We start from the raw sequence: 23,291 nt of genomic DNA on the forward strand, positions 1-23,291 counted from the left end.
ATAATGCGGGCGCAGTTGCGCCTGCCAGGCTTGAGCAGGTATATGTGTGAATAGGGAAGATGCTGAGATCCGGCGGTAGCTCACACACACAGATGAAATAACTCCAGTCTCCTCCACTTGTCCACTACACTAGTCTCCAGAGTGACTCCAGTTACAGTACTCTAGTCTCCACATCTCTCCACTGACTGACGCTGCCGCCTGCCGCTTCGGTCGGAGACTCAGTCAGACCCAGTCCCACTCTCCAGCCAGCTGTCACGGCTGAGGATGGGGGAAACCCTCAGCCGTGCGATGACTGAAGATATTGGTCGCTGCTAGGCCAGGACAGGAATCAGGAAGCAGGTCACCTCCTATCACATCCCTAATTCTGACCCTGACTCCTAGCTGTATGAGCCAACCCTGATGGTAGGAGGGCTCATACTCCATAACCTAGGGTCCCTACTAGCCCTCAGGGTAGCCCTGGACTAGGAGCAGGGTAAGACAACCTGTTCCTCCTAGATGCGGATGAACAGGAGTCTCACTGGCCAAGCTGCAAGGAAAGGGGAACAAATACAACATATGGATATGGCAGGTGAACTAAAGCAGTTCCAAACCTACCTGCCACAGACACGCTGACTGGAACCTGTGCATGACTACTGATGTCCACAGAACACTAAGGGACACAGCACACAACACATATCACACAGGTAACCAGGACATCCATAGCTGCAATAAACAGATAGACCATAAAAACATCTTCGAACATCAGACATATGTTTTATGACCACAAGGGTGGCCCTCACTGGCAGATGGTATAAGAAACCAGGAGGATGACTCCAGCTACAACAAGGCTGGAGTACCCCTCAGCTACAGGTCTCAGCAGAGGCTAAATAGCCCAAGTGGCCACACCCACACAAACACACACTGGAAAGGGAATTAACCCTTCCAAGGCCAGACAGGGTAGTGAAGCCACTTAAAGGGAAAAGGACAAATAAACACCACACTCCACCTGTTACCGCCGGCAACGGCATGCGTGGCAACCATGTCCTGGGAACCAGCCAGCAGGCCGAGACACTGCCACCACATGCACACAACACCACACGTTGCCGGGGACAACCGCAAGTGAAGGGAAGTGTCAAAGTGCACACATACATAAACCTTGTGCACAACACAAAGGGAAAGTGCACACCATACAGACAAAAGGCACACCTGCAAAGACAGGTTGCCAGGTGCAACCGCATGCCCTAAACAGCAAACTGCCTAGCAACAGCTCAGGCTGCTATACTGTAACTAACATCATGTTGCCAGCGGCAACCACACGTGAGGCCATATACTTCAGCCCTCACCTGTGATTGAACACAAGACCAGACCGCGGGCAACAGCATGCGGGTCCAGGAGTCACGACCAAGGTCGTGACACCAGCAAGGTCGTGACACCAGCCCTTACCTCAGCCACTTGAAGTTGAACCAACCGAACTATACCCCGTACTGCGCATGCGCCGCCTGCCCAGCCAGCCAGCCACTGACACTCCAGCAGCTCAACTCGCAGCTTCCTAGTACGTGCCGCTCCTAGTCTGCGACCCCGCCTCCTCCACTTCCGGCGAACCGCCGCCCAGACTGCCTCTCTACCTCCGCCGGCTCCGAGTCTGACCGCCCCCTATCACAGCGCCACGCCTAGCCCACTCGCCACATTTTTTATTTTTTATTTTATTTTTTTAATCCTCAGTCGGCGGCGGGCCCCCAGTGTCTATAAAAAAATGAAAAAAAAAGTAAATTAAGTATTGGACTTTTCTGTCATGTCTGGCCACATGTGACATGTTCCTGCCGACTAGGGACAAAATGTGAAAACACATAGCATTCAGCTACAAGCAACCAAAGTAAACAAAGGAACCTTCTTAAGACTTCCCCAACTATAAATGATGTCATTCTTGTATAACATCAGTTAAAAATTTTTTGATGTAAGTTAGTAAGACTATCACTTTCTTCTTGGTATTTTTTTCTTGCTTTATTTTCATAAGTTAAACCAGGAATAGATCCATTAAAGTACACTCTTCTCAATTTGGAGCCAAGGTCTGGTTCTGGCCTAAAGGGGTTGTGTGAGATAATTAAAAGTCTCACATTAGCCCTTCAGCCGCCTCAAATAAAGAATCATCTCATACTCAGCCCTTTCTCCGATGCCGGTCCAGTCCTCCTGCCATTGCTTGTTTATAAACTGCAGCAGGGACCTGCCGGTATACGGCACAAGACTGCTGCAGCCACTCACTGTCCTCATGGATGCAAAGCACCCATCTGAATGAGACCAACTCTACATTTTATTATTGTGTATACTTGTACAGTCATGGCCAAAAGTTTTGAGAATGACACAAATATTAGTTTTCACAAAGTTTGCTGCTAAACTGCTTTTAGATCTTTGTTTCAGTTGTTTCTGTGATGTAGTGAAATATAATTACACGCTCCTTCATATGTTTCAAAGGCTTTTATCGACAATTACATGACATTTATGCAAAGAGTCAGTATTTGCAGTGTTGGCCCTTCTTTTTCAGGACCTCTGCAATTCGACTGGGCATGCTCTCAATCAACTTCTGGGCCAATTCCTGACTGATAGCAACCCATTCTTTCATAATCACTTCTTGGAGTTTGTCAGAATTAGTGGGTTTTTGGTTGTCCACCCGCCTCTTGAGGATTGACCACAAGTTCTCAATGGGATTAAGATCTGGGGAGTTTCCAGGCCATGGACCCAAAATGTCAACGTTTTGGTCCCCGAGCCACTTAGTTATCACTTTTGCCTTATGGCACAGTGCTCCATCGTGCTGGAAAATGCATTGTTCTTCACCAAACTGTTGTTGGATTGTTGGAAGAAGTTGCTGTTGGAGGGCTTTTTGGTACCATTCTTTATTCATGGCTGTGTTTTTGGGCAAAATTGTGAGTGAGCCCACTCCCTTGGATGAGAAGCAACCCCACACATGAATGGCCTCAGGATGCTTTACTGTTGGCATGACACAGGACTGATGGTAGCGCTCACCTTTTCTTCTCCGGACAAGCCTTTTTCCAGATGCCCCAAACAATCGGAAAGAGGCTTCATCGGAGAATATGACTTTTCCCCAGTCCTCAGCAGTCCATTCACCAAACTTTCTGCAGAAGATCAATCTGTCCCTGATGTTTTTTTTTGAGAGAAGTGGCTTCTTTGCTGCCTTTCTTGACACCAGGCCATCTTCCAAAAGTCTTCACCTCACTGCGCATGCAGATGCGCTCACACCTGCCTGCTGCCATTCCTGAGCAAGCTCTGCACTGGTGACACTCCGATCCCGCAGCTGAATCCTCTTTAGGAGATGATCCAGGCGCTTGCTGGACTTTCTTGGACGCCCTGAAGCCTTCTTAACAAGAATTGAACCTCTTTCCTTGAAGTTCTTGATGATCCTATAAATTGTGGATTGAGGTGCCATCTTAGTATCCACAATATCCTTGCCTGTGAAGCCATTTTTATGCAACGCAATGATGGCTGCACGTGTTTCTTTGCAGGTCACCATGGTTAACAATGGAAGAACAATGATTTCAAGCATCACCCTCCTTTTAACATGTCAAGTCTGCCATTTTAACCCAATCAGCCTGACATAATGATCTCCAGCCTTGTGCTCGTCAACATTCTCACCTGAGTTAACAAGATGATTACTGAAATGATCTCAGCAGGTCCTTTAATGACAGCAATATAATGCAGTGGAAAGTTTTTTTTTGGGATTAAGTTAATTTTCATGGCAAAGAAGGACTATGCAATTCATCTGATCACTCTTAATAACATTCTGGAGTATATGCAAATTGCTATTATAAAAACTTAAGCAGCAACTTTTCCAATTTCCAATATTTATGTAATTCTCTTTTGGCCACGACTGTACACTGTATGACAAATGTTTCTTTCAGTGCACTACAAGGCCCATTAACAAGAGGCAGTGAATTTAAAGAGGTTGTCTCACCAGCAGATGGCATTTATCATGTAGAGAAAGTGAATACAAGGCATTTACTAATGTATTGTGATTGTCCATATTGCTTCCTTTGCTGGCTTGATTCATTTTTCCATCACATTATACACTGCTCTTATCTGGGGGTTATGATCACCCTGCCAACCAGCGTTGGACGTGGTTGTACACTATAGGCAATAGCATCAGCCTATGCACACTACCGCAGTCCCGGCCACCAGAGAGGTCAGCGCCTTTTCCATATATTGTGCAAACACGACCTCTGCTGCTGGATTGCAGAGTGGTCGTAACCTTTGGATAGAAGCAGTGTATAATGTGATGGACAAATTAATGAAGCCAGCAAGGAGGCAATATGTACGGTCACAATACATTAGTAAGGGTCTTAAATTAACTTTGTCTACATGATAAATGCCATTTGCTGAAGTGAGACAACCCCTTTAAGGTAGAAATGTAAATTATGTTATTCTGTAGTTTGCTGTTTTGCTCTGTGCTTCCAATAGAACAACTTGACAAGGTAGCAGAGCATAATAGAAGAAATAATGCATCAAGAAAAGTAAAATACTACTAAATTGTTACAGCTGTAACCTCCCTGTTGTGAACAAAATCAGAAGTATTTATATGCCTCTGGAGAAATTCTGCATTTGTATTTCCCGAAAATATATATTTTAACAAAGAGTTTGGTGCCAATCCTTAATTAAATGCCCTATTTTAACTTCCATGAAAAGGCTCCAGTATGATAAATAGCTTGGAAGGCTTTGCTATATATTTGAGATTAAAGTGCTTTACAATGTAACTTGCTATGAAACTGAAAATGGCAATAGCTTACTATTTAAAGAGCATCTGTCAGCATGATCAGCCCTATTAAACCAGGCATATAGCCTGGTAGGGTTGATCATGCTGACAAAAACAATACCCTAATTATGTATTTCTGTGGTGCCATTCTTCAGAAAAGTATGCTTTTATTGATATGCAAATTACTTTACTGGCGCACAGCGGGACCAGCCAGAGCCCTCGGAGCACCAGTTAGTAACACGTCCACCGATTTTGTCCTTCCCTTCTTTTCCTGGATTGAAAGGGCTAGACGAGAATTTAGCACCTGCACTGTGTCTCCTGGTCTCAGCGCTTACATAGTGAATCTGCTGCTGTGTTCCAAGCAGCACAAATTCCAACTGACCAAACGCCATGACCAGGTGGCACAACGTAGGTGAAGAATCTCATCTAGCCTTTCAATTCAGGGAAAGGGGGAGGAACTAAATCTGTAGGGCCATTACTAACTGGTTCTCCAAGGGCCCTGTTTGGCCCCTTGGTGCTCCATTTAGCTCATTTGCATATCAATGTAAAGGTGCTTTTTCTGGAGTATGGGACCACAGAAATAAATTATCAGAATATTGTTTTTGTCAGCATGATCAATCCTACCAGACTATATGCCTGGTTTAATAGGGTTGATCATGTGTCACGGACGGTGTACAGGAAACAAGACTATGCAATACAATATATGACTCACTGGATCCACAACTAAGGAACAAAAGGGAGACCCCTACATGAGACCTGCCACACTCCCTAATTGCTCAGCCTATGCGAACACCCCAAAGGTGGATGGGCGCATATCCACGTACCTCGGCTATCTAATACCTGAAGACCCTACAATAGTGAGGGGACACGACCACCGGCTCCCTACACAAGACACGGAGGGAGTCAGGGTCACCTGAAAATCCAGCAGACAGAAAATCACAAATAAAGGAACAGCACTTATCTTGCAGAGGACTGAGGAATAGAAACAGCATGCACACACACTCCAGGAAGTTGTATAAGCCGCACACTACTGCATTCTGGGGAGGAACTTAAAGGGCAGCAATCAGTCCTACTGCATGACAGCTGAGATAGACTAACGAGATGAGGAACTCAACCAAAACAAAGAAATTCAAGGAGGAGGATCTGAAAGGCTCCTGTCAGAGCTTCTCAACTGTCTGGTTGTGACATCATGTTAACAGATGCTCTTTAAAGGATTACCCAATCTAAAGGCATTAGGGCTCTCACTACTCATGCCATTGTATCTTCACTGTTCTGCTCTAAAACCTTAACCAACAAGGATTAAAACATTGACATTTTGCTAGCCTTCTCTAATCCCTGCAGTGACTGTATCTTTGTTGATGAAGATGGCTGAGGGTGCCCATAGGTATTAGAATAATGTCAGATGAAAATTTTTGGCAAGACCAGCTGACCATCTAATGTATATGGGTCTTTAGACTCTCTTCTGACAGCAGATGTCGGGGGACAGAAGGATCAGGGATGTTAGATTTAACATAGATAGATAGGCCATGCAGAATGGGAAAAAAGCTGCCAGTTAAAGGAGCATTAGGCTATCCTGCTGCAGTTTTTTATGCAAATTATAAAAGTGATGTGTACTGACACAGCCTAATCTATATATAATAAATATTTTACTAAGGCTTTATGACCTCCAGCAACCTGGTTCTGGCAATATTTAAAAAATTAAAAATCCAAAATGTTATTTTCTCTATTAAAAGTACTCTGATTATATCAATCTCTGACACATCCTTATAGTGCACTGAGAGAAATTACCAATATTCAGTCCATTTTTATTACAATAACTTTGCTTGAATTATTTTTGTTGAAATAGTAAATTTATGTTTGCCTGCAATATTTTACGCAATATTCAATATTGTTCTAATCTCTGAATTTTATCCTTAAAAAGACATACACCTACCTGGCTGTAAAATTAAATGTCACAATTTAATTTGATAGCACATGGAATACAGTTCTTTCTCTATATACCAACATGATAACCCCATATAGTTTCTGATACATAAGAACATTAAACCAAGAATTGCTGATTTCAATTTGATACTGTGTAACTTGTGACAATATTAGCTAAATAATCATCTCTGTATTTGACATTTTATAGTTCACATTAAAAGAACTTGTAAAGAGCACTGCAATTTAAGCATGCAGTAGTACTAGTTTATTAATATGCAGGTTTATATGAAAATAAAACAGAAGAAACGAGTGGGATGGAACAAACTTGATTGGCCAAAAGTCTCAATGCTGCAGATGGTTGTCCACTATCTTTATACCAGCACCCAGAATCTGCTCCTCTGTTCTTTTCTCAGCTAGCCAGATCTGCAAAAGCTGAGCAAACAACAAGAGACACGGAGGACAGTCAGTTTAAAGCACCAGTTCCTTATGTGTAACTTCTCAGACAAATACAAAGGATATTAAACATACCATTATTCACTTTTTCCTGTCTTCTGATCACCAGTAAATTCATCCAGGGAAAGCTAAAAATATGAATAATTGCTGTCTTCTTTATAATTGAGAATTATTAATGTACACTGCTCAAAAAAATAAAGAGAACACTTAAAAAACACAATGTAACTCCAAGTCAATCACACTTCTGTGAAATCAAACTGTCCACTTAGGAAGCAACACTGAGTGACAATCAATTTCACATGCTGTTGTGCAAATGGGATAGACAACAGGTGGAAATTATAGGCAATTAGCAGGACACCCCCAATAAAGGAGTGGTTCTGCAGGTGGTGACTACAGACCACTTCTCAGTTCCTATGCTTCCTGGCTGATGTTTTGGTCACTTTTGAATGCTGGCGGTGCTTTCACTCTAGTGGTAGCATGAGACGGAGTCTACAACCCACACAAGTGGCTCAGGTAGTGCAGCTTATCCAGGATGGCACATCAATGCGAGCTGTGGCAAGAAGGTTTGCTGTGTCTGTCAGCGTAGTGTCCAGAGCATGGGGGCGCTACCAGGAGACAGGCCAGTACATCAGGAGACGTGGAGGAGGCCGTAGGAGGGAAACAACCCAGCAGCAGAACTGCTACCTCCGCCTTTGTGCAAGGAGGAACAGGAGGAGCACTGCCAGAGCCCTGCAAAATGACCTCCAGCAGGCCACAAATGTGCATGTGTCTGCTCAAACGGTCAGAAAGAGACTCCATGAGGGTGATATGAGGGCCTGACGTCCACAGGTGGGGGTTGTGCTTACAGCCCAACACCGTGCAGGACGTTTGGCATTTGCCAGAGAACACCAAGATTGGCAAATTCGCCACTGGCGCCCTGTGCTCTTCACAGATGAAAGCAGGTTCACACTGAGCACATGTGACAGACGGGACAGAGTCTTGAGACGCCGTGGAGAACGTTCTGCTGCCTGCAACATCCTCCAGCATGACCGGTTTGGCATTGGGTCAGTAATGGTGTGGGGTGGCATTTCTTTGGAGGGCCTCACAGCCCTCCATGTGCTCGCCAGAGGTAGCCTGACTGCCATTAGGTACTTAGATGAGATCCTCAGACCCCTTGTGAGACCATATGCTGGTGCGGTTGGCCCTGGGTTTCTCCTAATGCAAGACAATGCTAGACCTCATGTGGCTGGAGTGTGTCAGCAGTTCCTGCAAGACGAAGGCATTGATGCTATGGACTGGCCCGCCCGTTCCCCAGACCTGAATCCAATTGAGCACATCTGGGACATCATGTCTCGCTCTATCCACCAACGTCATGTTGCACCACAGACTGTCCAGGAGTTGGCAGATGCTTGAGTCCAGGTCTGGGAGGAGATCCCTCAGGAGACCGTCCGCCACCTCATCAGGAGCATGAACAGGCATTGTAGGGAGGTCATACAGGCACGTGGAGGCCACACACACTACTGAGCCTCATTTTGACTTGTTTTAAGGACATTACATCAAAGTTGGATCAGCCTGTAGTGTGTTTTTCCACTTTAATTTTGAGTGTGACTCCAAATCCAGACCTCCATGGGTTGAAAAATTTGATTTCCATTTTTTTATTTTTGTGTGATTTTGTTGTCAGCACATTCAAATATGTAAAGAACAAAGTATTTCAGAAGAATATTTAATTAATTCAGATCTAGGATGTGTTATTTTTGTGTTCCCTTTATTTTTTTTGAGCAGTGTATAATCATTTGACTATTGGAGGATGATCATGAGGTTTTGTATTTACTTTTGACTCTTCTCTCATAGGTAAAACGGTACTAATTAAGGCTTGTTTAAGAGACTGGTGCTTTAAGCAAAGTAAAGTGTTTCCCTTGTCACTACATTTGCTACCAGTATCAGGGTCTGGTTGGTATTAATGTCTTTTGGCCAACAAGAAGACAACCTTAAAGGGGTTGTTTCATCTGGACATTTATGGCATACCCACAGGATATGCCATGATTGTCCAATAGGTGCAGGTCCTAGCTCTGGGAGACACTCCTATCTCAAGAATGGGGCTCTGTTGTGTACCGTTGGGAATGGAGAGGGGACTATGCATGCAGGTTCCCCACATGAGACTTTCAAAAATAGCTGAATGCTCTTACTCGGTTATTTTCGGAAGTCCCTTAGCAGTGAATGGAGATAGTCATACATGCCAGGCCTCCTCTCTATTCCAGGGGGCATCTATCAGACATTTATCCTATGGATATGCCATATATATCAGGATGAAAGAACCCTTTTAGGTTAATCATACACTAGAGATTATGGATTGCCGATAAGGTAAATTTAGACTATTCTCTGTCGGCATCTTCCTGTGACATGAAAGGATATTACAGACATTCATCAAAGGCTGTGAAAAGTTGATCTGCCATATTGGAACTTTTTTAGTCATGAAAGTTAATGCCAACGGAGAGCTCTCCTTCCCATCAACAGAAGTTCAGACTAAGCTACAGATGAAGGCAAATATTGTTCAATGATTTGGCATTTTAACAATACGACAACCTTCACAGACCAACCATGAACAACAAAATGGCTGCATGAAATCAGTAATGTATGGCCAGCATTAGAGAAAGGTCACATTAAAAGTGGTGCATAGAGAACCTCCTTATTATTGCTATCCAGGTAGGAGAAAAGTTGCTATTAGACTGCAGGAGAAGTGGTGACACACATAGCATGTAATGTTATACATTTTCATGCATAACATTACCTCAGATATTCTTCCTTGCAAGTTGCTTTTCTGCTTTTCTTCTTTTGAAAGCGGTTATCTCATCCTGCAGAAAACCATGACCCACTTGCCTGTGAACGATATCAAAATAGTGACGGAAAAAATATAAAAATACAGTTAGGTGGACAGCAAGAGGATATCCTGCGCCGGAACAGCATGGTGTCTCCGCTTACCCTGACTTGATCACTGGTGGGACAGGTAACGGTTTTGTAAAACCTTCTTTTCCAACCAGCCAGTATGTCTCTTCAATACCTTTACCCTTATCCAAAAGAGACAAAGGACATGATTACCAGGTGGCTTCGGAGGACCCCCACTGTTCCACCAATGTTGGGCAAAATAAAAGCTGCCAATCCAGTGTAGTGAAATATAAAAAGATACAAAAACCTGGTCTTATGCAGTGACTGGGAGTTCACTGTATCTCAGGAGAAGACTTTTTGTAAATTAAAGATTGTATTTGTTAATCGTCTGTCAACCTTTATCCTGAGTATCGATGCCATACACTGCTTCACACAAAATTGGAACTCCAGCAAAGAAGAAGTGCGTGAACTTTGCTGGAGGCGCGACGGTCAGATATCGCTCTCATGGACAGCAGTAACTGACAGAATAATACGGCAGTCAATAGCACTAACCCAGTGTGTTTCCAACCTAGCATCTACCATTTCAATACATGTGGATAGATGTTGTAGTTTGCACATAGCACGCTGAAGCACAGGTGTAGCCGTGTTGAATATACAAGTTTCGAGTCACTTATAACAATGGGACTCTATCCAGCATATCTGAAAAGGCATATACTTGAATTACAGTCCTGATCAAAAGTTAAGACCACTTGAAAAATGGCAAAAAATCATATTTAGCATGGCTGGATCTTAACAAGGTTCCAAGTAGAGCTTCAACATGCAACAAGAAGAAATGGGAGTAAGACAAAACATTTTTTGAGCATTCAATTTAATGAAAACAACGAATAAACTGAAACAGGCTGTTTTTCAGCTGATCAAAAGTTTAGGACCACATGCCTTTAAAAGGCCAAATCTGTGCAAGGATGTGGATTCATTGTCATTTTCTGTCAGGTAGTCACACGTTGTGATGGCAAAGGCAAAAAAACTCTCCCTTTTTGAACGTGGTCGGGTTGTTGAACTGCATAAGCAGGGTCTCTCACAGCGCGCCATCGCTGCTGAGGTGGGACGCAGTAAGACAGTCATTTGGAATTTCTTAAATGATCCTGAGAGTTATGGAACAAAAAAGTCAAGTGAAAGACCCCAAAAAATTTAATCAGCACTGAGCCGGAGGATCCAATTGGCTGTCCGTCAAGACACTGGACGATCCTCGACCCAAATTAAGGACCTTACTGGTGCTGACTGCAGCCCCATAACCATCAGACGCCATCTGAGACTAAAGGGCTTCAAAAACAAAAAACGTCTTCAAAGACCTCGTCTCCTTGAACGCCACAGAACTGCTCGTTTGGACTTTGCAAGAGAGCACCAAACATGGGACATTCAAAGGTGGAAGAAAGTTTTAGTCTCTGATGAGAAAAAAATTAACCTTGATGGTTCTGATGGTTTCCAACGTTACTGGCATGACAGGCAGATCCCACCTGAGATGTTTTCTACTCTCCACAGTGGAGGGGGCGCCATAATGGTCTGGGGTGCTTTTTCCTTCAGTGGAACAATGGAGCTTCAGGAAGTGCAGGGGCGTCAAATGGTCGCTGGCTATGTCCAGATGTTGCAGAGAGCATTCCTCATGACTGAGGACCCTCGTCTGTGTGGTAATGACTGGGTTTTTCAACAGGACAACGCTACAGTACACAATTCCCGCAGGACAAGGGACTTCTTCCGGGAGAATAACAACACTCTTTTGGCCCATCCTGCGTGTTCCCCTGATCTAAATCCAATTGAGAACCTTTGGGGATGGATGGCAAGGGAAGTTTACAAAAATGGACAACAGTTCCAGACAGTAGATGGCCTTCGTGTGGCCGTCTTCACCACTTGGAGAAATGTTCCCACTCACCTCATGGAAACGCTTGCATCAAGCATGCCGAAACGAATTTTTGAAGTGATAAACAATAACGGCGGAGCTACTCATTACTGAGTTCATATTTGGAAGTTGGATTTCTGTTTTGGGGGGGGTTTCGTTTTTTTTTTTGAGGTGTGGTCCTAAACTTTTGATCAGCTGAAAAACAGCCTGTTTCAGTTTATTTGTTGTTTTCATTAAATTGAATGTTCAAAAAATATTTTGTCTCCCATTTCTTCTTGTTGCATGTTGAAGCTCTACTTGGAACCTTGTTAAAGGGAACCTGTCATGTGGATATTTGATTATAATCTAACTAATTATATACAATCATTAACTACTAAAAAGTACCTTAGATGTATTCACTTACTGGTGTGACAGATGGTTATCTCATAATATACACACAAAGATGCCGCATGCCGCATGCTGCATGCTAATGAGCTGATTTGAGTCCAGCGTGATGTCATTGAGTCCAGCGTATATTTAATTCAGAGCTATAGCCACTCCCCTGCCCACCTGCTGCTGGTTCATATGGAAGCAAACTGTCATTCAACAGCAGGTGGGCGGGGAGAGTCAGGAGCTCATGAATATTGAGGACTCATCATTATCAGCTGGAGCTTTTCAATACAAGATGTTGGCAGATTGACTGGGTCAATTAAAGAAAGTGACCCAGCATTGTGCTAAGAGAATCAGTCACTTATTTATGTTGCCCTTAGTTAGGACACCATAAAACTGGTGACAGGTTCCCTTTAAGATCCAGCCATGCTAAATATGATTTTTTTGCCATTTTTCAAGTGGTCTTAAACTTTTGATCAGGACTGTATATAAGCAGAACTCTGTTCACAAGGAATATTCCATTAACTTCACAGCCACTTGTAGTTTTATTTTTATTTTTGCTCTTTTTTTTTTTCTTTTTTTTTTTCTTTTTTTTTTTACTAGTAATGCGAGAGCTCCATAGGGACTTGGATCATTGAATGTATTGAATTTTATACATAAGGTTTTAATAATATATGACATTTTTAGAATTTATAGAATGCTTATCAGACTTTTGTAGGTATTGGGGGGATGTAATAAAAGTCGCAAATACATTACTGTGAGCCAGCCAATTTTATTTATAAAGGTAAAAGGGACATTTGGCATACATAGGGCCCAGTATAGGCTAGGTTTAGGTTTGCATTCACTAATGGAGATCAACATCTATAATATAACTTTTATTGATATGAGCTAAAGACTCTAAATAAAATTGTTAGGGTGGGTTCACACTAGCTTTAGGGATTCCGTTATGGCTTGAAAATAACGGAATCCATAAGATGGAAGGACGGATCGGTTCTTCTGCCCATAGACTTGTATTATGACGGAATGCAAAACGGAAGCCTTTAAAAGGCATTCCGTTTGCTTTCCGTCCTAATAGAAGTCTATGAGAATCAAAACAGATCCGTCTGGGTCCCGTTATGCAAGACAGAAAACAGAGTCCTTTCTACAGGAATTTGTTTTCCGTCTTGCATAACGGGACCCAGACGGATCCGTTATGCTTTCCCATAGACTCTATTAGGACGGAAAGCAAACGGAATGCCTTTTAAAGGCTTCCGTTTTGCATTCTGTCTGGGCATTCCGTTATTTTCCGTTATAACCATGTTATAACGGAAAGCCATAACGGAATCACTAAAGCTAGTGTGAACCCACCCTTAAGCTGCATTCATTTATATGTTTTCCAGTAGAGCTGACACAATGTACCAGCTATACCTTCTCTCTTCATTTCCACCCATCAAACTAATAGACCACACCATATACGCAATTTGAATGGCAACATGTCACAAAATATTGATGATAAGTGATTTAAAGGTCAGATCGGTGACATGCTGTGAAAATAAATTAGGGTGTATTCACTATATCTGCCATGTTTTTCACCAAATTGCAGCAAAAATAATAATGAATAAATGCATTGGGGTTAGACGTTCACAAACACAATAAAACTATGATGAAAATAATCATATGCATATATGACCCCTCAATATTGTAAGACCAATGCATGTAAAGACATGTTACTATGCTACATCTTTTCTGAAGAATTTAGAACTGAATTTAATTCCCCCGCAGAATCCATTGTATGAACAGACTCTATGATCACACAGGTACTAATTTACTAAACAATAGATGGTTTATTCAGGTAAAGCATAGTGATGTGGGTGTCCAGTCTACACAGATATGTGAAGAATTTTTCTTTTTAGCTTCCTAGAAATTTCTGAAGAACTGACCTTAGCTTGTAATTGGAACAAATAACTTGTGTGACGTCTAAGAGAGAACATTGTGTATGATACAGATAAACATGTCACTTACCTTCAACTCTGTCCTTCCTCTCAGTTCCATAATATATCCGTCATTTAAAGATCTGAGGGTTTTGACAGTGCTTTGGTTGACATGGATGCGATAAGCTGTAAAGGAATATAAGCATTAACCAACTGGAACAGTAAAAAATATATAAAATATCTTTGCATTTTCTGTAATAGTAATGCAATCTTATTTATTTCATTGTTTGGCATAAAGGCAAACAGATATCCAAAGCAACATACTAAGATCTAGCAACTCTTTCCGTCTCTGTGATTTATCTACAAAAATATACAGAGTTCTGTGTTATATTCACATGATGACAATTAGAGATGAGCGAATTGAAGCTGACGAAGTGAAATTCGATCCGAATTTCAGGAACAATTCGATTTGCACCGAATCCGAATTTCCTCACGCTTCGTGGTAATGAATCGCATGTTTTCCTAAAATGGCTGCTGCACATGTGAGGACATGGAGCAAGGAACTCTGGGAAGGCGGGATTACCCATAATGCCATGCATGCAGCCAATCAGCAGCCAGCCAGCCCTGTAATGTCACAGCCCTATAAATAGCTTCAGCCATCTTGGATTCTGCCATTTACCAGTGTACTTAGTGCAGGGAGAGACGTCAGTAGGCTCTAGGGACAATGCTACAACAAACTTCATTGGGCTAAAAAAAACGATTTACAAGTGCAGGGAAAGATTATTCAAGGTGTAGGGAAAGGATAGGGAGGAATCATTCCACAGCATTTATGTTGAACGGGGCTCAGTAGGAGAGGTTACAGCCTGGGTAATAGGAACAATCCTATTACACCTTGCTGCACTGACTGGGGATCCAAATTGCCATTATAGAGCTCTGTAATTCCAGCAAACCGTTCTTGTTATTGGGGTGTTACAGCCATTAAAAGGGTTTATTACAAGGAAATATTTCTACATCTTATTTGCCCTTGTGCGGTGCAGTTATATGTTCTAAAGCATTTTTTGGCTTGTATTAGTGGGAAGAAAGGGCTTATTAGCGGTTGTGTGGTGAAGTGCTAAAATTACAGCACTTTTTGTCGTGTATCAGTGGCAAAAGAAAAATATATTTGCCGTTCAGCGGTGCAGTTATATGTTCTAAAGCCTTTTGTCGTCTATTAGTAGCAAAAAATATATATATTTGCCGTTCAGCGGTGCAGTTATATGTTCTAAAGCCCCTTTTGTCGTGTAATAGTGGGAAAAAAAAAATAAGTGAAGTGTGTAGTGATTCTAAGAGCGATGTCTCTCATCTGCATGTCCTACTGACTCACAATATTATTTCACTACCACAGCCGACTCCCTATGCGTGTTACTGCAAGGCACAGTGTTCTTCACCACTAGAAAGGCTCTCTTCAGCCAGGAAATAGCCGTTTTTAACGCGATTCGGCGCGAATAAATTCGGATCGAACCGAATTTTTTCAGAGAATTTGGCGAACCGGCCAAATCGAATTTTTGAAAAATTTGCTAATCTCTAATGACAATCATTTCTTTACTCACGTAACCCCGTTGATTCCATGCGGGAGGCAGTATTTACTGTGTCTCCAAAGAGGCAGTACCTTGGCATTGTTAGACCCACTACACCTGCAACCACGGGCCCTATAAGACAAAGTGAAAAAAGTCTCTTGTGATAAATTGTCTGTAAAGATAATCTGCCAAAAAGCTTACTAGCCAATTATGTTGAAGAGCATGTATCCTTAAAAATCAGCATAGGCATATGATCCATTGAGTTGTCTTTCTTAGGGGCAGTGGGTGTGGACCCACTGTGCCAACCAACTGGTTTGGCTTTGCACTAACTCTAAGGGCGTTATCCTGGCAGTCACTAGTATTCACCCTTTAACCCCTATACAGGGATCTGGACTTCACAGTGGGGAAGCTACTAGGCTGCTATCTCTCGAGATAGTCCCGGTGTGGTTGGCGGCTGACCCATTGGGGTCAGACACACCAGTGCGAAGCACCGATGAGTCAGGCAATATGCGTAATCTAAAGATGGACCTACGTCAGAGAAGGCAGCATACAAGAGTATCCATAAGACAAGTCCAAGGTCAGGGAAGGCAGCAGTAGGGCAATCCAAGAAACAGGCTATGGTTAGGGCAGGCAGCTAGAAGTCGGTAGTCAGGCTGGAGTATGGTATTTGGTTAATCAGACAGAGAATACACCTTTGCTGGTTACTAGAGACTAGGAAACCTAAAGTTCAGGCACCCTGCTACTGGGGAGGGTGCCTTAAAGACCCAGGTAAACATTTGGACGTCCACACACTGGCCCTTTTTAGAAGCTGAGAGCGAGTGCTCATGCGCTATAGAACAGGCTAGGAGGCCTAATAGAAGATGTGCAGGCTGCAGCCTGCACACACCATCAGGGATGCCAGCGGCTGGGAGTGTGGTGGCAGGAGAGCGGCACAGCGGCAGATAGCGGCCAGTAGAGTGAGTATTGCAGTGTCCGTGTCCACAGGGGATTGCACAGCAGCTGTGGAATGGACCACCAGAGCAACAGTCTTTTTCTGTCAAATTCTATTTACTGACCATCGGGAGAGCTGGTTGCAAGGAGGCTGTACATGTGCACAAAGATTTACTTTGGCTCTGCCAATTTTCCTGAACACTCGAATGACAAATCTGCCTATTTATGCAGAAATACAGAACCAGAGGATCACTTATAAGATTTACATTTATAAGGCTGGATAAACAACCCTCTGGAAGCTACAAGTGTAGTAATAGTGGTTGTCATTCTAGAAAAAAATAACTAAGAAACGGCTGAATACATTTTTAACAAAATTATGTAAGATGAAAAATGAAAAGCTATTTACTAGCTATTTTTATTTTTTTTAATGATTTTTAGTTGTTTAAGTACACAGACTTGACTTAAGCAATGACTCATTTTAATAAATCAAATGTAAAACATATACCGTACCTATAAAAATTTTACAAAATCCTCTCATGCAATTTAAATTACTTGATATCTTAAGAAAAAAAGTCTTTCTATCCACAATTTTTTTTTTCTGTCGACACAGAGAAGATAAACCAGGGAGAAGATATAAAATATTGAATAATAACAATAAAAACATCTACATACAATTATATGTTAAAGAAGTAATATACTTTACATTGTAATTTCTTGCACAAAGATAACAGGCACATAGGAATATGGAGAATATTACCTGAATGCAGGCCTATGCGTATCCTAACAGGGACATCGGGCATGTGCCTCATTTTGAAAGTTCCAACAGAACTGAGGATATCCAGAGACATGTTAGCAATTTCTGCTGCATGCCTATTTTCATTTCTCTTAGGAAGTCCTGATGCAACCATATAGGCATCTCCTATAGTTTCTACCTGTTAACAAAAAACAGACAAAAATAAGAATCCTCTCATATTATTAATGGCTATACTTAAAATACTGTAGTTATGAAAGGATGTAATAATGTGATCCCTGTATTTCAGGCATCAGCAACCTCTGGCACTCCAGCTGTTGTTAAACTGCAATTCCCAGCATGCACACTTGCTTTGCTGTTCTTATAACTCCCATGGAAGCGAATGGCTAGGAGATGTAGTCTCAGAACAGCTGGAGTGCTGTCCCAATGGCATTTTACTTGTGCCATTGTACCATGAGTTCCAGCATCAGCAGCTTGTGGATTTGAATTGGGTCATCGTGTCCAATGGTGGTTCATGTTGCCACTGGTCTAGGTATCCTGGTGTCAGTTACTTGTGCTGTGAATTAGTGCCAATGTGTGTGTATCTCTCCTCAGTTTGGTATTGCATGAATTAATGTTTCCTGGACTTCTGACTGCATCTGCTTGTCTTATGAGTTCGATAAGTCTACTATATATTTCCTGAGTTCTGCATCAGTCTGGTATAGGTTTCTTGAGTTCTGTGACCTGCCCTGGTTGTGCAGCACGCTTGCCTGAATCTACTTACATTCTGTCTGTGTCCTGTGCTGGAGCCTTATCTGTCTGGTCTCTTAAGTTTGTGTCTGGATTGTTCTAGTTCTGTCTTTGCCTATATTCTGACCTATTTCTGTATGCCACTGCCTTGTGTCCTATGCATTACTACGACCTTGTCATGGATTTGTATATGCTACTAGAGTCTGTATGGAGCTTAACACGCCTGTCTGTGTGTGCTGATTTTTGTCCATATTCCTCTACCTGCTGCATCTGAATCATGATCTGTAGTCACACACAGTGTGAGCATCTTGTGCTTACACTATGTCTGTACGAGTTCCTGAAGTCTGTATGTCTATTTCATGTAGTCCATGTGCCTAGGTTCCTGAAGTATTTCTATCTGGGTTCCTGTTCTGTTCGTCTCTCATTGCTCCGTATTTTGGCTCTTTCCTGTGTCTGTTTTTGCCTTAGATTTGCCTGCATTCTGCCTTGCCTGTGCCTCTTGTGCTCTGCACTAGTATCTCTGACCTCCATGGATCAGCTGCCAACCACACCAGGACTATTTTAAAATGTAGCAGCCTGGTGGTTTCCCTGCACTGAAGTCCAGATCCCTGTATAAGGGTTAGAGGGTGAAAACCAGAGGATCACCAGGATAATGCCCTCAGGTATAGACCAATGTCAAACTTATTAGTTGGAACAGTGGTTCCCCAACCATTGTCCATACACCTGACCATAACAAGTGCTGGAGGTTGCTGATCACTGGTGTAGCTTTTGCAGGCAATAGGAGAATATATCAAAACTGGTGCAAAACTAAAGTGTTGTAGTTGCTAGTGGCAAATAGATTTCACTTGTCTTTTTTCAGAACCTTATTAGAAATATAAGCACCAACCTGACTGGTAGCCATGGGCAACCTCTCTTCATTTTTTTTGAACCAGTAATAATACAGCCAATCCTTGTAATGAAAAAGACTCTACAGCTTTAGATATAATAAATTAACTGTAGTGCTGACATTTCTGAAGTCCAATTATATTTATAGGTAAATACACTTATATATCCTACAAACAAGGTAACCTGATATCACGGTCGGCGTGACTATCACATACGTGACACAGAGGGAGGGAACAAGGAAGGCCCTGCCCAAGTGAGAGGGAAGGTGGTGACCCCTGACTCACCTAGCGGCTGGCACCTGGCTGCCCTGACGTCCCTAGACGGGTTCCTCACCCGTACGCCGATCACGTGCCTAAAGCCCTGGCTTTCCCTAAGCTGAGCCCTAGATAGTGAACAGGGCGGTGGGAACACTAGTCCGCACCACTAGCTCTAAAGGAAAACACCAAGGGAAGGACAGACAATACAAACTCAACATATAATCCCAGGTGGGCGACAACAGGAGACAACAAGAAGCCCAACAGGGATCCGGAGGGTAGCACTCTGGAACGACAACCAGGATTCACAACTCCAGTGGGTCAGTATAGATGTCCAGGCAGGAAGCTCTATAACTGGCAACTAGAGAAGTGTGAGGGGAGAATATAAGGAGGTTGGGAGTGGCAGACAAGAAACAGCTGAGGAGGAGAAGCTACGGATCCCTGATTGAGACAAAAAGGATAGCAAGGCAAACACAGAAAACAATCACTAAGAAACAACGTGATCTTTAGATATAGAGCGCGCAGCCACCCGCTGCGACCTCCTGACCCCGGGTATAACGGAGTCAGACGTGGCTCTTGATACCCTCGTGACACCTGATCAGTGGAACAGTGGAAAAATACAGGAAATGTGTTTGCTTCTCACCATTCTGTGCTGGCTTTTGAAAACCATTCTAAGCATACTGTATAGAACTATATATTCCTCAAGTTATGACTTAATTGTAGGACCTACCTTATAAACATCATGATTTCCTATCACGGCATCGAACAATGTGTAGAGGTCATTAAGAAGGTCAACCACTTCAATGGGCTCACTCATTGCTGATATAGTGGTAAAACCCACTATATCACTGAAGTATAATGTAACCTCATCAAACCCCTCTGGTTCCACTGTGCAGCCCATTTTTAGCGCTTCTGCAACAGATCTGAAAATCAAGCAGATAGTAGAGTATAATACCAGCACACAAAACCTTTTCATATTGTATATGTGTGCACAAACTGCAACAACATGCCACAAACTGCAACACCATATAATTATTAAATCACTACGAAGGGAAAAGCAACATGCTTATACCTGAATTGGAAATTCAGTCTGATGTTATATTTTTAAGGCTACAACTACACGGCGACATGTGTCGTGCGACATTTCATGTAATGATTGTCAAAGGTGTTGCAATGTGACATGCTGCGACCTGACAGTTGCAAAAAATCCAGACATGCTGGATATAGTTTACCTAATTATTGAGTAAATACTCATGGTGAGCTTGACTATAAAGACTAGCAAGCCAAGTATAAAGCCTCATGCAGACCTCCGTGGAACATGGTCCGTGAGATACCGGATTGGCATTGCAGGAGCGCAAGGCGTCATTGGTTGCTATGACGTTGTGCGCTTTGTGCCGCCGCTGCTGTACAGTAATACGCTCGTATAGATCATACCAGTGTATTACTGTACTGCGGCGGCGGCACAAAGCGCATGGCGTCATAGCAACCAATGGCGCCATGCGCTCCTGCAATGCCAGTCCGGTATCTCACGGACCGTGTCCCACGTACGTCTGCATGAGGCTTTAGAAAGAATTATACCATTAAAAATACACTCATTTGAAACAATTTTTTTTTAGGTATAGCCAAGTGCAACATCCCAATTCCACCAAGGGTCCATGAAGCCAAAATATTAGCTGCTGCATGCAGTATTTTATGATATATTCTTTTGGATGGTTCAGTAAATTAGAGCTTCAATTTTTTATTGTCTTTTTACACCCTTTCTAGTATCTTTCACTCAGTTGGTATCTGAATGAGTCTAAAGTCTGATGCTGGGGTCATGACTCTGACCAATCAGATTCGGTGCATCACAGAATGTGAAGTCACATGATAGACCAATCAGCTACTACATTTGGAATTCTATGGACCTGTTCACACTGAGATTTTGGCACAAAATTTGAAGCATTTTTGGCACTCATTTTGAAGTCTTGGAATCAGCTCCATAAATGCCTCAAATCTGCCTCCCATTGATTGTAATGGCAATAAGAGCTGTTTTCTAAACAGCGCTGGTTATTTCAGCAAGCTAAAAAAATGTCATGCTCTATCTTCAGGCAGAATTAGCATGTAAAATCCTATTAAGTCAAGCAGCTCCAAAAGCAGATTGTAATATGAAAATATACCTCCAAATTCAGCTTGGAAAGCAAGCTGATTTTGAGGCAGATTCAGCTCCTGATTTTTTCTGCCTCAAATCAGCTGCAAAAAACTTTGTGTAAACAAGGACATGATTTTCTCTGATCAAACAGATAAATGCCAGGTAGGGAAAGGGAGAATTGTGCTGCTATTAACATCAATGATCAGGCAGAACACATTATGAGCACTCTGCCCAATCATTATGGAAGCAGTCAAGGGGGTTTGTCTCTGTCAGGCCCAGTAACTCCAGGCTATAGAAAAATGTAACATGTCAATATATCCTATACACAAACCAAAGTGAATAACCTATGGCTGTCATCTTAGCACACAATAAAATGGAAATGCAGATGAATATATCTTTAGTAACACACATACATTATGTAACAGGAAAAAGAAGCGCCCGTTTTCAACATTCATAAATTACCTTCACATGATAAAGACATTATTCAGTGAGTCTGCATAGAGATAAACTTTGTATATTTACTTACGGAGGTAACATTTGTGTTAAAAGCTTTTCTGTTTTCTGTTTTTCTATCTCTAGTTCCTCTGTCCTCTCTCGTATTAAGTCTTCTAGGTTGCTTGAATATTGTTCCAACATGCGCAGCATGGAGTCAATGATGTTGGTTTTCTTTCCTTTATTGATATTTTTAAACTGCACAATAAAAAGATAAAAACCTTTTTCTTACAAACTGATTGCCCGTTTATCAGAACTACATACATTAGCAATAACAATTTCCCACTTACCTGCGGTAACAGCGGTTGCTGTACGCCACTGCTCCTCCGCCTATGGCCGTGGTACCGGGCAACGCGCCCAGCGGTGACCTGTGGCCAGTGCTTCTCATTTCACCGCTGTGGTCCTGGGCTCTGTTTCTGCTATTGCTACTGAGGATTCCGCTCCACAGCTTCCACTCAGCCCTGGTCACAGCCTGTGTTCGGCTGGTTTCATGTTACACTTCTGTAAGGGCAGAGCGGATCACTCCCTGGGCTGTGTGGGTTAGGTCAGGTGACCTCGCTGACCAACTCTGGCTCTCCTGCAGGTACTAAAGGGGCTCAGCCCTCTTCCCAGATGCCTCAGTGTCAAGGTCCTTGCGTTTGTTAGTTCCTGATACTCACGTGTGCTCCTGACCTATACTTCGTTCCTGGACCAGCCGCCACTGACTCGGGAATTGCTCTGAAGTAGCCCCTGGAAACTACCCTAATGGCTCAAGTTTATCCTCACCATCAGAGGCTCTAGTGAAAACCAGGTAGTTGCTTAGACACGCCCCTCCAGAGTATAGTCAGTCAGTGGCACAGTGGGTTCACCCAGCGTCTGAACCCTCGACAAGTCAGGTGGGCTCTCTTCTTCTCTCGTTTTAATTTTGAGTTGCACTTTCGCCCGGCTGAGAAAAACATCAAGGCAGATGCTCTGACTATGTAATTTGACTTCACAGATCTGTAGGAGAAGCCTTAATACATTGTAGATCCTGCTCGCTTGATCACAGTGGCTCCTGTCCTGGTAAGAGACATTCCTGCCGGGAGGACATTCGTGCCATCTGCCAAAGAAAACGTATCCTAACTTGAGGGCACAACTCCAAACTGGCCGGTCACCCAGGTATTTGCAAGACCACAGAACTGGTGTCTCGCCACTACTGGTGGCCCACATTGCCCAAGGATGTGAGCGATTATGTCTCTGCCTGTCTGTGCTCAAAATAAAATCTCCAGGAGCAAACTGCTTGGTCTGTTGTTACTGCTACCTGTTCCTGATGCTCCATGGCAACACATTGCCATGAACTTTATTACAGATTTGCCCTCTTCGGACGGATGTACCGTGATTTAGGTGGTCGTGGACCGCTTCTCCAAGATGGCGCACTTCGTTCATTTGACTGGATTGA

General features: G+C 42.8%; 1 protein-coding gene across 1 annotated transcript in view; it reads right to left on the bottom strand.

Moving 5' to 3' along the window:
- Positions 1-9,882: 9,882 nt before the first annotated feature.
- Positions 9,883-23,291, bottom strand: part of GUCY2F (guanylate cyclase 2F, retinal) — a 139,121-nt gene continuing 125,712 nt past the window's right edge. Inside the window, exons 15-21 of the mRNA XM_040406322.1 lie at positions 21,909-22,072; positions 19,985-20,177; positions 17,393-17,567; positions 15,739-15,837; positions 14,241-14,335; positions 10,073-10,158; positions 9,883-9,970 (exon numbers count right to left, since the gene is read on the bottom strand). Coding sequence (XP_040262256.1) covers positions 9,883-9,970; positions 10,073-10,158; positions 14,241-14,335; positions 15,739-15,837; positions 17,393-17,567; positions 19,985-20,177; positions 21,909-22,072 — 900 coding nt within the window. The remainder of the gene's footprint in view (positions 9,971-10,072; positions 10,159-14,240; positions 14,336-15,738; positions 15,838-17,392; positions 17,568-19,984; positions 20,178-21,908; positions 22,073-23,291) is intronic.

Source organism: Bufo bufo, chromosome 8 (genome assembly GCF_905171765.1).
Source record: "Bufo bufo chromosome 8, aBufBuf1.1, whole genome shotgun sequence".
NCBI classification, from domain to species: domain Eukaryota; kingdom Metazoa; phylum Chordata; class Amphibia; order Anura; family Bufonidae; genus Bufo; species Bufo bufo.